This window comes from Lampris incognitus, chromosome 7, assembly GCF_029633865.1.
Source record: "Lampris incognitus isolate fLamInc1 chromosome 7, fLamInc1.hap2, whole genome shotgun sequence".
Taxonomy (NCBI): Eukaryota; Metazoa; Chordata; class Actinopteri; order Lampriformes; family Lampridae; genus Lampris; species Lampris incognitus.
This window is the reverse complement of record NC_079217.1, coordinates 17381190-17394298: the sequence shown is the minus strand read 5'-3', so window position 1 is coordinate 17394298 and position 13109 is coordinate 17381190. Positions and strand designations below refer to the sequence as shown.

The window sequence follows — 13109 nt, the reverse complement described above, 5'->3', positions numbered from 1 at the left end:
AAAATGTTGTTTCTCAGTGACTGGCACAAAGCTGGAGGGGTTAGCTGGAAGAAACGTCCAATGACGGCTTAGTAACCGGTCTTTTAACAGGAGTAAGGGATATTGCACAATTTAGAAATCAAACCCAAATGGTTTGAAAAAGGGAACAAATATGAATGGAAAATGATTTTATATGTACGTTTATTAAAGAAAATGAATCTGATCTACAAGTGCTACGGGGGAGATGAGCTTAGTTTAACTTCATATACAGAATAAATATCCATTATTCTGTAATGAATATTCCCATTATGGTTAATATATTAAATCAAAAACTGATACAGAGGCAGAAATCATCTACCGGCAACTGAAGTTATTATGGTTTTGTATTTTTCCTCTCTTATTTTGTTTTTCATTTTTGTTTTCAAATCAGTTTAGTTTCAGTTATTTTCCAGAGTGGGTTTGCTCATTTCATTTGTTTATATTGTTTAATTGTTTTTTTTTCTAATTTTTATTAGTTTCAGTTTATTTATTATAATATGGGGGGGGGGTATTTGTCAGGGGCAAGATTAAAGCAGTTCAGGCAATTGACTCAGTAATGTAGACATCCCCGTCTCATTAAACACACGCACCAACGCCTCCTCGTGTGTGTTGTGATGGCACATTTGACCAAACCGACAAAAGATTAAAACTAAAGTCATTTTCTGTATATTTTTGTCATTTTAGTTAGTTTTGTCAGTACACAATATAATTTCAGTTTGTTTTCATTGTTCTTTTTTTTCTTCTAAATTCTAGTTTTTATTTTTATTTCATTTAACTAAGATGTTTTTTTCACACCTTGTTGTAGTTTTTGGTTCTCAGTAACGTCTCAGTAAACATGTCATGTCACAATCTATGTGGAAACATAAAGGCAATTTAAAGATTTAAGATCATTTTACTGGTATTAATCTATTAATTAATTAATTGAAGATATGGGCACTGCAAGAACAGGACCATTGTGTGCCGGGGTATAATTGTGAATTGTGTATCTTATTTGAATGGCGGTTTTCTGTGTGTGTGTGTGTGTGTGTGTGTGTGTGTGTGTGTGTGTGTGTGTGTGTGTGTGTGTGTGTGTGTGTGTGTGTGTGTCCATACCTTCAGTATAGTGCAGGGGTCAGCATGTGTGTACATGATGATCCCTCGGCTCTGTAGTGTCCTGATCCTCAGAGCTAGCTTCAGCTCACCTGACTTTGCACCTTCAGACACCTTGTACTTGATATAGCTATTTCCTGAGAAACTCAGGGATGAGTGACCTGCACACACACACAGACACACACGCACACACACACAAAGCATAAAGAATCAATACATTATTGATTCAACGTAGCCTCATAAGCATATTATGGACAAATAAACAGTGCATCAAATTCATAACAGATAAGGATGCAATGTGACCGAAGTGCTCAGTGTGTCGAGGCTCAAGGGCTCAGACCCTTTATAGTTGCTAATAACATTTATATTCAAGGTATTCAGCCAAACTGCTTGGACACAATGAGCCGAGCGACCAACCCACTTCCAGTGAGTTGTTAGGTAGGGTTTTATTGTCTTGCTCAAAAGTACAGCGGACATAACTGTCACATTGTCAACGTGAGATATCCTGGAAAGGAGGTGGCCTTTATAGGTGCTGGACTGCCCCCAGAAAAGCACAACACACACATGCAGGCTTCAAACTGCGTCACTGTGCAAGTAACTGAATGTTTGGATGTGCTTATAATGGGAGAATATTCAGTAACGGTAAACTTACAATGTGTTCATAATGCATCATAATGCACTTAAAGGTTTGTGTTTGAGGGGAAAAAAGTCATAGACACAAAACCTCTCATATGCAAAAGCCCATAAAGGAAAAATAAATGTTGACAAAAACAAATGACACATAGACGAGTGACAAATTAAAGGAAAACCAACATAAAGTGTGTTAGTAAGGTGTCGGGCCACCAGGAGCCTCCAGAACAGCTTGTCATAGGTTCTACAAGTGTCTGAACTCTACTGGAGGGATGGATGCCATTGTTCCAAAAGATATTCCCTCATCTGGTGTTTTGATGATGGAGGAGGAGAGCGCTGTCTAACACGCCGGTCCAACATCTCCCATAGGCGTTCAGCTGGGTTGAGATCCGGTCATATGATTTACATCATTTTCATACTCATCAAAACATTCAGTGACCCCTTTGTGTCCTGTGGATGGGGGCATTATCATCCTGGAAGAGACCCCTCCTATCAGGATAGAGATCTTTCATCATAGGATAAAGGCGGTCACTCAGAATAACTTTATATTGATTTGCAGAGACCCTTCCCTCTGAGGAGGCAAGAAGACCCAAACCATGCCAGGAAAATACTCCCTCACCGCATAACAGAGCCCCCGGACCCCCTCACTAGGGTTCAAGCATTCAGGTCTTTCCTTTAATTTGTCATCCGCCTGTACACACACACACACACACACACACACACACACACACACACACACACATAATATTCTTCTTTCAGCTTGTTCCCTGTTTTTCAGGGGTCGCCACAGTGGATTGCACAGTTTTCATCGGTACCCTGTGAGGGCACAGTACCAATGGCGGCCATTGTTATCCAGGGCCTCAGCCAATCTCGCATGGAGCCTCGACTGATCCAGTATGGTCTTGTCAAACTTTTGCCCAGCCTGTCCATTTAGCTAACAGAAGTGCTTGGTGTCACCCTGTCTTCATAAAGACACAACTACTTGAGTGCACAGAAAATATGCACACTTGTATTCACAGAAACACATATGTATTCACACATATACACACCTGCGCACTCTCCCAACTTGCCCGGGGGGCACTGGCATACATAGCGCCCTCTGGTGCCCCCTGTGCCCACACACTGCATATCTCCCGGACAGGGCTGCTCGTCACACAGCTCCGAGGCTGGCGGGCAGCTCCCATCTGGAGAAGAGAGAGAGGGTGGGGGTGGGGGTGGGGGGAGAGACGGGGGGGAGGGTGGGGGGAGTATATATCAGTCAGCTGGAAAAGAAAGATCACAAGCAGACTACATAAACAACCCTGGGACTGAGACCAAGATGTGAGGCAGGAGTGAAGATGTGGTGGTGGGAGGAAGAAGGGAGGAAAAGGAATAGCGCATGAGACAGTGAGTGTAAGAGAGGGTGATCTATAGAGAGGTAGAGCAGAAAGAGTGTGAGACACGATGAGACAGAACTAGGGTCATGCAAGGATAGCGTACCAAAAAAAAGGAGAGAAGTCGGCTTGGAAAAAGAAGAGCCCCCATACAGAGAAACAGTAAATGAGAGAAAAAAGATAACAGCATGCTTTTTATTTAAAGGGGTGTAAGATAGAAGAGAGAAAGTAAGTAAAAGATGAGAGAGATTAAGTGAAAGATGAGGGAGAGAGAGAGAGAGAAACATTGATCAGGCAATCACGGTGGAGAGGACATGTCAGGAAAGAAAAGAAAAGAGAAGCAAGCAGAAGGGAAAGAGTTCATTAAGGTGAATCACAGCGGAAGAAACCAAAATCAAGACTCCGCCGAAGTGGTTCTCAGGAGAGGCGCTAATTAGATTAATGAACACATGCTAATGGAATCTTCTGGGGGCTTTGGTTTGTCTGAGTGTCTGAGTAGTCAAGCACAAATATGTACAGACACACACGAGCGCACACACACAAAACCTATTCCTCGAGCCTGTCATACCGAGGAAAATATCCCATTGTGTCTGGTGAGGAAAGTCCAGACTGGATTCTGGTCTGGGAAGGTGGACAACAGGGTGTCACACACGTAACGACAAGTTACCACACACTACCTAAATGGGTCTGTGTCGTCTCAAAATTCAAACCCGTCCGGTGTCCCGTTTATGTGTTTTTGGGTTACATCAATTCATGTCTGAGACACCAGCTGGAGTCCCAGTGTAAGCACACACAAGCACGCACTCACACTATTCATATATTTATATATAACCTCATTAAAATTAACACCCAATGGTAGGGTAAGTGCTCAACAAATGAGGAGCAAAATAATCCAGGATTATATATATATATATGTATATATATATATATAATCCTGGATTGACAGCTGATGATTGCTTATAGCATGAAACAGGCTTGTAGTGTCTCATAAAGAATTTACTTGACTCACTGGATTATTTTACTCATTTGTTGAGCACTTTCCCTACCGTTGAGTGTTTCTTTTAACAAAGTTTTATATATATATATATATATATAGCGTTTTTTTTCCTGAAACGGTCAATGGTGTTGTGAGTGCTCAACTAATGAGGAGCGGAATATCAACACGGATACAGGAAAAAGTTTTAATGCATTGCAGAGATGGGTTAATGCAATAAAACTTTTTTTCCTGTATCCGTGTTGATATTCTGGAAACCATCCATGATGTAGATAAAAGTGCTCAACAAATGAGGAGCGGAATATACATACGTATGTGTGTGTGTGTTAAGATAGATGTAGGAAAAAACTTGAATACATAGTAGAAAAACAAGCTTGTTTCATGCATCATGCACTCATCAGCTGCCAATTCGATTAAAGCCCAGGTGGTCGAGCACTTTTATCAACACCACTGATGGTTTCCAGATAAAACAACACTATATATATAGCTATCTATCTATCTATCTATCTATCTATCTATCTATCTATCTATCTATCTATCTATCTAGATATATAGATATAGATATATTTCTCATTCACACACACACATGCAACCTCTCTCATGCGCTCATGTGCACACGCACGCACACACACACGCACACACACACAAAAGCAGGCTTGCCCAACGTGGTGAGATCATCAGAATTGGGAGACAAGCGAAAGCTTGGTGGTAAAGAAATGCTTGGGGCGCCAACACACAACAAAAAAATGAATCGCTATGATTCTATCATATGCTACCACACACAAGTGTTATGACTGTGTGTGTGTGTGTGTGTTTGTGGGGGATGGAGAAGGGGCTGGGGTTGGATGAGTATTTTACTATGTTTGAAATGTGTTGGATAGACACGTTGCTCGGCGATTGTAAAAATGGCTCATAAATTGAAGCTGGGAGTGTGAGTGGTGGCCCAACTCACCAACGCATGTGCAGCGTGTGGTCCTGTGGAAGCGTGGCGAGACAAAGCTGACCCGAGGCGTGCTGTAGGTTGCCAGGTTGTGGGAGTCCAGCATGATGCTTTGCTCACACTGTGCGCCACGGCATTCCAGGCCTGAACAGTTCTTATCCAAGATAGCTGAAACTCTCAGCACCTCCTCCAGCTGCCGTCGTGAGGCGCTCAGTTTCTGGGTCAGGTAGGCGGCCTTGTAGAACCCTCCCCCCACTGTTTCCACGGCAACCAGGAGATCAAGCTGCTGCGTGCCGCCAACGGGCTGCAGACTGAGCACGTGCAGCTCGTCCTGCTTCTGCGAGATGGCGGCCTGCTGCAGCACCTTCAGCACACTCTTGAGGTGCGTGGCCACGAAGTCGTGCGGCGCCACACTTTCAAAGCGCACCGTCACCGCCTCGCGCAGCATTTCTGGTGAGGCCTGCTCAACGTGCACGCTCACAGGGACGGGGATGGCGAAGCGGCCGTCGCTCACACTGGCGTTGAGTGAGTAGTGGCCAGCATCCAGCCCCCCCAGCGCGATTATCTTGCCATCACGTGGGCTTATCTTGAAGAGGCTGCGCTGGGCCGGGGGCGCGTGGCCGAAGGTCAGCACATCATAGGGGTCGGAATCGGTGGCGTGCAGTTGGCCAATGACGCCGCCCGGGAACTCGTCCTCCATGGTGATAATGTGCACCTCCAGGGGCAGGGCGACAGGCCGGTGGAGACTCTCCTCGATCACACGCACCGTCAGGGTGGAGGATGAGGAGAGACGCGGCTTACCAGAATCCCTCACCTAGAGGGCGAAGAGACAAGATGGGTAGGATGGAGGAGCCGCCATTAAATACACGAAACAAATTGAATTCATATTTGCTTTGGCAAGGCAAGGCAAGGCAGTTTCATTCATAAAGCACATTTCATACACAGGTAGATTCAAGGTGCTGTGCAGAGAAGTTAAAACAACACAACTGAAAAAGAGCAAAATAAAAGATCAATTCTGTATAGAAGTAATTTTAAAAAAGTACAAACCCAACTCGGAAGAAGTTGGGATTGTATTCAAAATGCAAATAAAGAAAGCAGTGATGTCTAAATGTACTTTGACTCTCATTTTGTTGCAGACAGTATGAACACAAGATATTTCATGTTTTGTCTGGTCAACGTCATTTGGTTTGTAAACACACATTCATCCCTGCCATTCAGGCCTGCAACACACTCCACAAAAAAAAGTTGGGACGGGGGCAATTTAGGGCAAGAGATGAGGTAACAATCAAATGATGATGTGATTTGAAACAGATGAGGTCAACAGGTGATGTGATTTGGGGCAAAAGCAGCATCAGGAAAGGCCTGGTCCTTTAGGAGCAGAGATGGATCCCCAGTTTGCCAACAAATGCGTGAGAAAATTATTGAAATATTTAAAAACAATGTTCCTCAAAGAAAGACAGGAAGGGGTTTGGATAGTTCACCCTCTGCGGTGCATAACATAATCAAAAGATTCAAGTGATCTGGAGGAATCACGATGTGGAAGGGGAAAAGGCACAAGCCTAAGCTGAATAACCGTGCTCGCCGATCCCTCGGACGGCACGGCATCAAGAACCATCATTCATCTATAAGCGATATAACCACAGGGGCTCAGGAGTTACATCCACAAATGCCAGTTAAAACTTTACTGTGCCAAAAGGCAGCCTTATGTTAACCGTGTCCAGAAGCGTCGTCGACTTCTCTGGGTTCAGAGGCATCTGGGATGGACCATCACACCGTGGAAACGTGTATTTTGGTCAGACAAATCAGTATTTTGGGTCTTTTTTTTGTGTGGAGGAAATGGATGTAGTGTGCTCTGAACCAAAAAAGAAAGGACCATCCAAACTGTTAGCAGCTACAAGTCCGGAAGCCGGGGTCTGTCATGGTATAGGGCCCTCGGCAAAGGTGACTTACACTTCTGTGATGGCGCCATTACCGCTGAAAAAGTACATAGAGATTTTGGAGCAACATATGCTACCTTCAAGACGACATGTTTTCCAGGGATGCCCATGCATATTTCAACAAGACAGTGCAAAACCACATTCTGCACACATTACAAAGGCACGGCTACAGAAGAAGAGAGTGGAGGTGCTGGACTGGCCTGTCTGCAGCCCCCCAACCTGTCCCCAATAGAGAATGTGTGGTGCATTTTGAAACCCAAAATGCGACAATGAAGACCATGTACTATTGCACACCTTAAGACTTCACTCGGCGTCGTCAGTCCCTGAAATTCTTCTAAGTGTTGCAAAAAGGAATGACAGCATTACAGAGCGGGTAAACGCTTTACTGTCCCAACTTTTTTTAAAAAATATGTTGCAAGAATCAAAATTGAAATAGGTGTTAATTACGAAAAACAAAATAAAATCCATCCATCCATCCATTATCCAAGCTGCTTGTCCCAATTGGGGTCGCGAGATGCTGGAGCCTATCCCAGCAGTCATTGGGCGGCAGGCGGGGAGACACCCTGGACAGGCCGCCAGTCCATTCCACGGCACAAAATAAAATTCATGAGGTAAAACATCAGGTGTGCTGTTGTACTGTTTTCATTGCAATACAGGTCAAAGATCATTTACAAATCACTGTTTTCAGCTTTACCTTCAACCTAACATACTGTCCCAACTTCATCTGAGTAGGGGTTGGAATTAAAATATAAGATAAAAGGGTAAAAGAATAAATATAAATAAAAAGATTAGAAATAATGACACAATAATAATAAGACCTTGAGTTTTAAAAACGTTTAGCTTGAGCAAAATAAGGCTTCGAGTCTGGGTTTAAAAACTGCAAGGGTTGGGGCGTTCCTGCAGTGCTGTGCTGCAAAACGACTAAAAGCTGCTTCTCCTGGCATACATGTAGGCCATGTAGTGTAGTGGTCTTTCACACGAGCATTACTATTAGTCAGAGCAGTTAAAGAACCTCAGAGGAGCTTGGTTAGCTGGTTGAATATTACAGGGACCATGTAAAGAAAGAGAAAAAACTCAATACGTAGGACAAAGAACAAACTGATCGAAACAAAAAAAAACAAAACAAGCCAAACTAAAAGTTAGTCGCTGCTAGCTGGTTCTGTATGGCCTCTCTGAAACGATCCAAACATCTTGACCGGGGAGCGCAATGAAAAGCTTGACATGAAGTGCATCTGCAAACAAACTGCAGACCAAAATGTCATCAAATCAAGTCGCTTGTGTTACGGCATAATGAGCCCCGCAGACTGAACCGCGGTTATTTAGAGAGGGCCCTACTCAAGCGTGCAGAATATGCTCTGGAGACAGATTTAGGTACAGGTTCGGGATGTACATTTGGTAATTTGATGTGCCAAACAAGGCGGGCAGATGACTGCATTAAAACGTTTATTTTTCTTCTTTTACCTGAATCTGGATAACATATTCAGAGGCCAGGTCCCTCCTGAAAACCTGATTGGCCATCAGCGTCCCGTCCCTCTCCAGTATGAATTCTCCCCCTTCATTCCCCGACAGGATGCGGAAGTCAAAGGGTGGACCATTGTGGGAGGAGTCCTGGTCAATGACTGACAGCTGCAGGATGCTTGTGCCGATGGGCTTGTTTTCCTGGGGCGGTGGGGGGAGAAGGTAGACGTTAATAAATCAAATATGTTTGGTCTCGGTCAAGGCGGGCTTATGTAGAATCATCAATCAATGCGGGTTTTTGCTTTCTTTAAAGTGTCGTGTTGAGATTTCCTGAATGTGTGCGTGTTTGTATCCTCCTGCATTTGGTTCCATTGCCTAAGGTTAATGAAACTGTGTAGTATTGGCTGAAACTTCAGCCACTAGACAGGTGATTTTGTTTTTTTGGTTTGTTTGTTTTTTTTGGGGGATTTTTCCCTTTTTTCTTCCCAATTGTATCCGGCCAATTACCCCACTCTTCCGAGCCATCCCGGTCGCTGCTCCACCCCCTCTGCCGATCCGGGGAGGGCTGCAGACTACCACATGGCTACTCTGATACATGTGGAGTCGCCAGCCGCTTCTTTTCACCTGACAATGAGGAGTTTCACCAGGGGGACGTAGCGCGTGGGAGGATCACGCTATTCCCCCGTTCCCCCCCGAACAGGTGCCCCAACCGACCAGAGGAGGCGCTAGTGCAGCGACCAGGACACTATACCCACATCCGACTTCCCACCCGCAGACACGGCCAAGTGTATCTGTAGGGACGCCCAACCAAGCCGGAGGTAACACAAGGATTCGAACTGGCGATCCCCGTGTTGGTAGGCAACGGAATAGACCGCTATGCTACCTAGACGCCTTTTTTTTTTTTTTACATTTTAGATGGTTAGACTTGCATAGTCAAGCTAACCTCACAAGGTTTGTGCTGCGAGCTGCGGTCTGGAAAGCATCCACTGTGAATTGATTATGCCGAGCGGTTGGAAGCCCGGCAAACTATGGGGAGCGGTTAGGATGACTACAACAATGAGCAGCACCGTGTTTTGAAGAAGACGGCTCCCTGCACTAGGAGAGGTTAGCGGTGACGTTACTATAGAGGTAGTTTCATCAAAGTCATTTACAAAGACAGCAAAAATCGTGTACAGAGATAACAAGGTACATCACTGCTCGGCGGTGGCGGCGGCAGTGTCTACCACCATCAGAGCAGTGTGTGTGGAAATGTGGCACTCTGGTTCTGTCATGGGCTTTGCGGCTTTGACAGATTAAAGGATGACAGACGATGCCCCAAGACAAACGAATGCGTATGGAGCCCTGCCAGACCACAATGAGTAAAGCCAAATTGGAGGGCTGGCTTTGCAAAGCCAATTGTCTGTGATGCTTGAAAGTAAATTTAGATTTTTTTCTTTCTGATCGTAACAAAAAAAAAAAAAACATTTATTTTTTCCAAATTGTTTTCTCTTTAGAAATTCAGCCCCCTAAATTTAGTTTCCTAACTTTTAATCGTCTTGAACAATAATCTTGTAGGCGGCATGGCTCATGAGGTAGAGCGGGTCGCCTAGTAATCAGAAGGTCACCGGTTCGATCCCCGGCTCCTCCAGAGAGCCTGTCGAAGTGCTTTTGAGCAAGACACTCAACCCCTAACTGCTCCTGATGAGCACGTTGGCGCCTTGCATGGCATCAGTGTGTGAATGTGTGTGTGTGTGTGAATGGGTGAATGTGAGGCGTACATTGTAAAGCGTTTTGAGTGGTCGGCAGACTAGAAAAGCGCTGTATAAATGTAGTCCACTTATCATTTTACCACACGTCAGCCTGTACAGTGGCTGCCAGTCACTGGGTTTACCTGTATGACAGTGGTGAGGTTGGCTGGGGAGAAGGTAGGTGGGTTGTCATTGATGTCCGAGACATCTATGTTGACCGTCACTGTGGAGGACATGGCTGGCGTGCCACTGTCCAGTGCTCTCACTGTTAATGAGTAGCCTGAAACCTGAAGGGGCAAGAAACAACCAGCGATGAGCCAAAACTAAATGAGAAAGACGGAAAGCCATTCTATTTTGTCATTGTAAGTTACAATGAAATTATAGGTGACAGTAAAATGTGTTCTCTGCGTTTAACCCATCCTATTGTATAGGAACAGTGGGCAGCTGCAGCACCCAGGGACCAACTCCAGCTCTTCTTTCCATTGCCTTGCTCAGGGGTACAGACAGGAGTATTAACCCTAACATGCGTGTCTTTTTGATGGTGGGGGGAAACCGGTGCACCCGGAGAAAACCCACGCAGACATGGGGAGAACATGCAAACTCCACACAGAAAGGACCTGTGACGGCCCGGGGTTCGAACCCAGGACCGTCTTGCTGTGAGGCAACAGTGCTAACCACTGGGCCGCCCTGCCAGTCGATGATCAGCCAAAAATAAATGAGTATATTTTATCACCTATGATGGTAAAGCATAAGCAGTCATGCCCTTAAAATGGTAATGTTGCACTGAACTGCCAGAAGAGGATAAACTTTACCTTGATGCCTCTCATTAAATACCAACAGCTAAGAAATACCATTTGCCAGTTCCGAAGTGTGCCCCATTATCTATCTAACCAAACTTACTGTGCATTTTATTCTGTAACGGCACGAGTTGCTCCTCCATAAAGTGGAGCGGATAGGCTGTGTGAAACAGTTCGAAGTGCTTAGTAATCAGCGTTTATCATTTTTAACACATCAGCTACAGATGACACCTCCATTTCTTTTTAATGACCATGTTGATGATGTGATGAATGTCGCCCGCTTACAAAAAGTGTTACTGACATGTGAACAGTGACAGGGGAAATGCTGTCCCAAATTGCACGTAAGGATGGATAATAGAAAAAGCATTTGCATTCCATCCATTATCCAACCCGCTGATCCTGCTCTCAGGGTCGCAGGGATGCTGGAGCCTATCCCAGCAGTCATTGGGCAGCAGGCGGGGAGACACCCTGGACAGGCCGCATATTGCTCATTATTAGGAGCTTAATAGAAGTGGGACTTAATACTTGTAACAGGACTGTATTCATGGCAGCTGCAGACTGGTGAAGTTCTGAATAGTCTACATGTCAAAGGGTCGCCATTGTGCTTTGCTGATTTTTTTTTCTTTTATAAAACCCACCTTCATATGCGTTAATATCGCAGACTCCACCATATTCCAGTTTAAGACTTCCCTATAGGTAACTTCATTATCGGGGCATTTGCTGTCATTTCACGCTCGGCGTAATTGGACATAGAAAATCGAAACGCACCAATTTCCATGCAAATCAATCTGGTCACACGTTAGCCAGCGGTGACAGACACTAATGGAGAATTATGGCTGATTCGCCCATGCCTCTCACCATACATTTGGCTGACTGTTGAGTCTAGTGGGCCCGAGTGGCTGATAAAGAGCCTGTGGATTGGCTGACGATGTGCCCTTTGATCCCTGATAACGAGTCCTGATGAGCGGTGTGCATCAGTAGCTCAGAGACACAGTGCGACGCCTCTCCGCTTCATTATTTTTTCATACGACGCAATATGATGAAGGTCTAACTAAGCACACTGGAAACCATTTTAATAACAAAGACAAAAAAAATAAAATAATAATAAGCCGTTGCCTCAAACCTATGAAAGAAAAAGCCACAATAGTAAACGCTCCTAAATTGCTTGGGAGAGAAATTAGAATAACCTATATGCAAATGAGATGTGGAAGTAAACATGCAAACACACACACAGCAAGCACACAGTCTGCAAACACAAGCATATGGTAAAATGTTGGTGTACCGCACAAACACACACACGTACATGCACACGCATACACACACACACACACACACACACACACACACACACACACACACACACACACACACACAGCAAGCACACAGTCTGCAAACACAAGCATATGGTAAAATGTTGGCGTGCTGCACAAACATACGCATGCACACGCACACATATACACACACACCCACAAACAGAGGCGCTGCTGCTGCTCTCTGTCTGATAACCCAAACACACTTTCATCAGCCAGGGCTTTGATCCCCACAAGCCCTTCCGTTCTCTTTCTGAGCACGCTCAGATCGGCTTCCGCCAAACCATCTTGGACGGCGCTCATGAATTCTTTATGACGGGAATCACATGACATCCGAACACTTCCAAGCACTCGGCAGAGGGAAGATGGGCGAGAAGGAAAAAAAAGAGCAAGGAGGGAAAGAAAACAACTCAGAGTAGAGGAGGTAAGCACGTAACGCCCCCTATATTTCACCGTGCGGATCTTAAAAAGTGCCGCGTGAGAAACAGTCGGAGCTGGTTTGTGCGCACGCCGCCGGTAAATGTCTTCTGCCTTTTTGCCGTTCGAGTGTCGAGGCGGAATTAGTGCGTCTGCCCAGTGCTCCAGCGATGCAAATTGTGTTTACTCTCTTTCATACCAAACAGGTTTTTAGAATGATCTGACGCTCTACTGAAGACAGTAGGCGTCCAACGTGTGGACAGATGGACAGATGTTGTAGATCACAACCGGCGGTGAGGGGAAATGCTGAATTAATGTAGACACTAATCTGGATACTACTTTTGTCAGTTGTTGAGGAGTTTCAATGCAACGTGCAATTTAGGAGAGAATCCATACATCCGCCACTCTCCACTCCGAGG

The 13109-nt window shown here is 45.0% G+C and overlaps 1 protein-coding gene across 3 annotated transcripts in view; it reads right to left on the bottom strand.

Annotated features, from left to right (window-relative positions):
• The window catches only part of fat3a (FAT atypical cadherin 3a), a 178180-nt gene that overhangs the window by 26494 nt on the left and 138577 nt on the right, over nucleotides 1-13109 (bottom strand). For all 3 annotated transcript variants that reach the window (XM_056283301.1, XM_056283303.1, XM_056283302.1), the window contains 5 exons: nucleotides 10310-10453; nucleotides 8443-8640; nucleotides 5057-5858; nucleotides 2787-2921; nucleotides 1111-1268 (listed from right to left, as the gene is read on the bottom strand). In XM_056283301.1, the coding sequence (XP_056139276.1) occupies nucleotides 1111-1268; nucleotides 2787-2921; nucleotides 5057-5858; nucleotides 8443-8640; nucleotides 10310-10453 (1437 nt within the window). The remainder of the gene's footprint in view (nucleotides 1-1110; nucleotides 1269-2786; nucleotides 2922-5056; nucleotides 5859-8442; nucleotides 8641-10309; nucleotides 10454-13109) is intronic.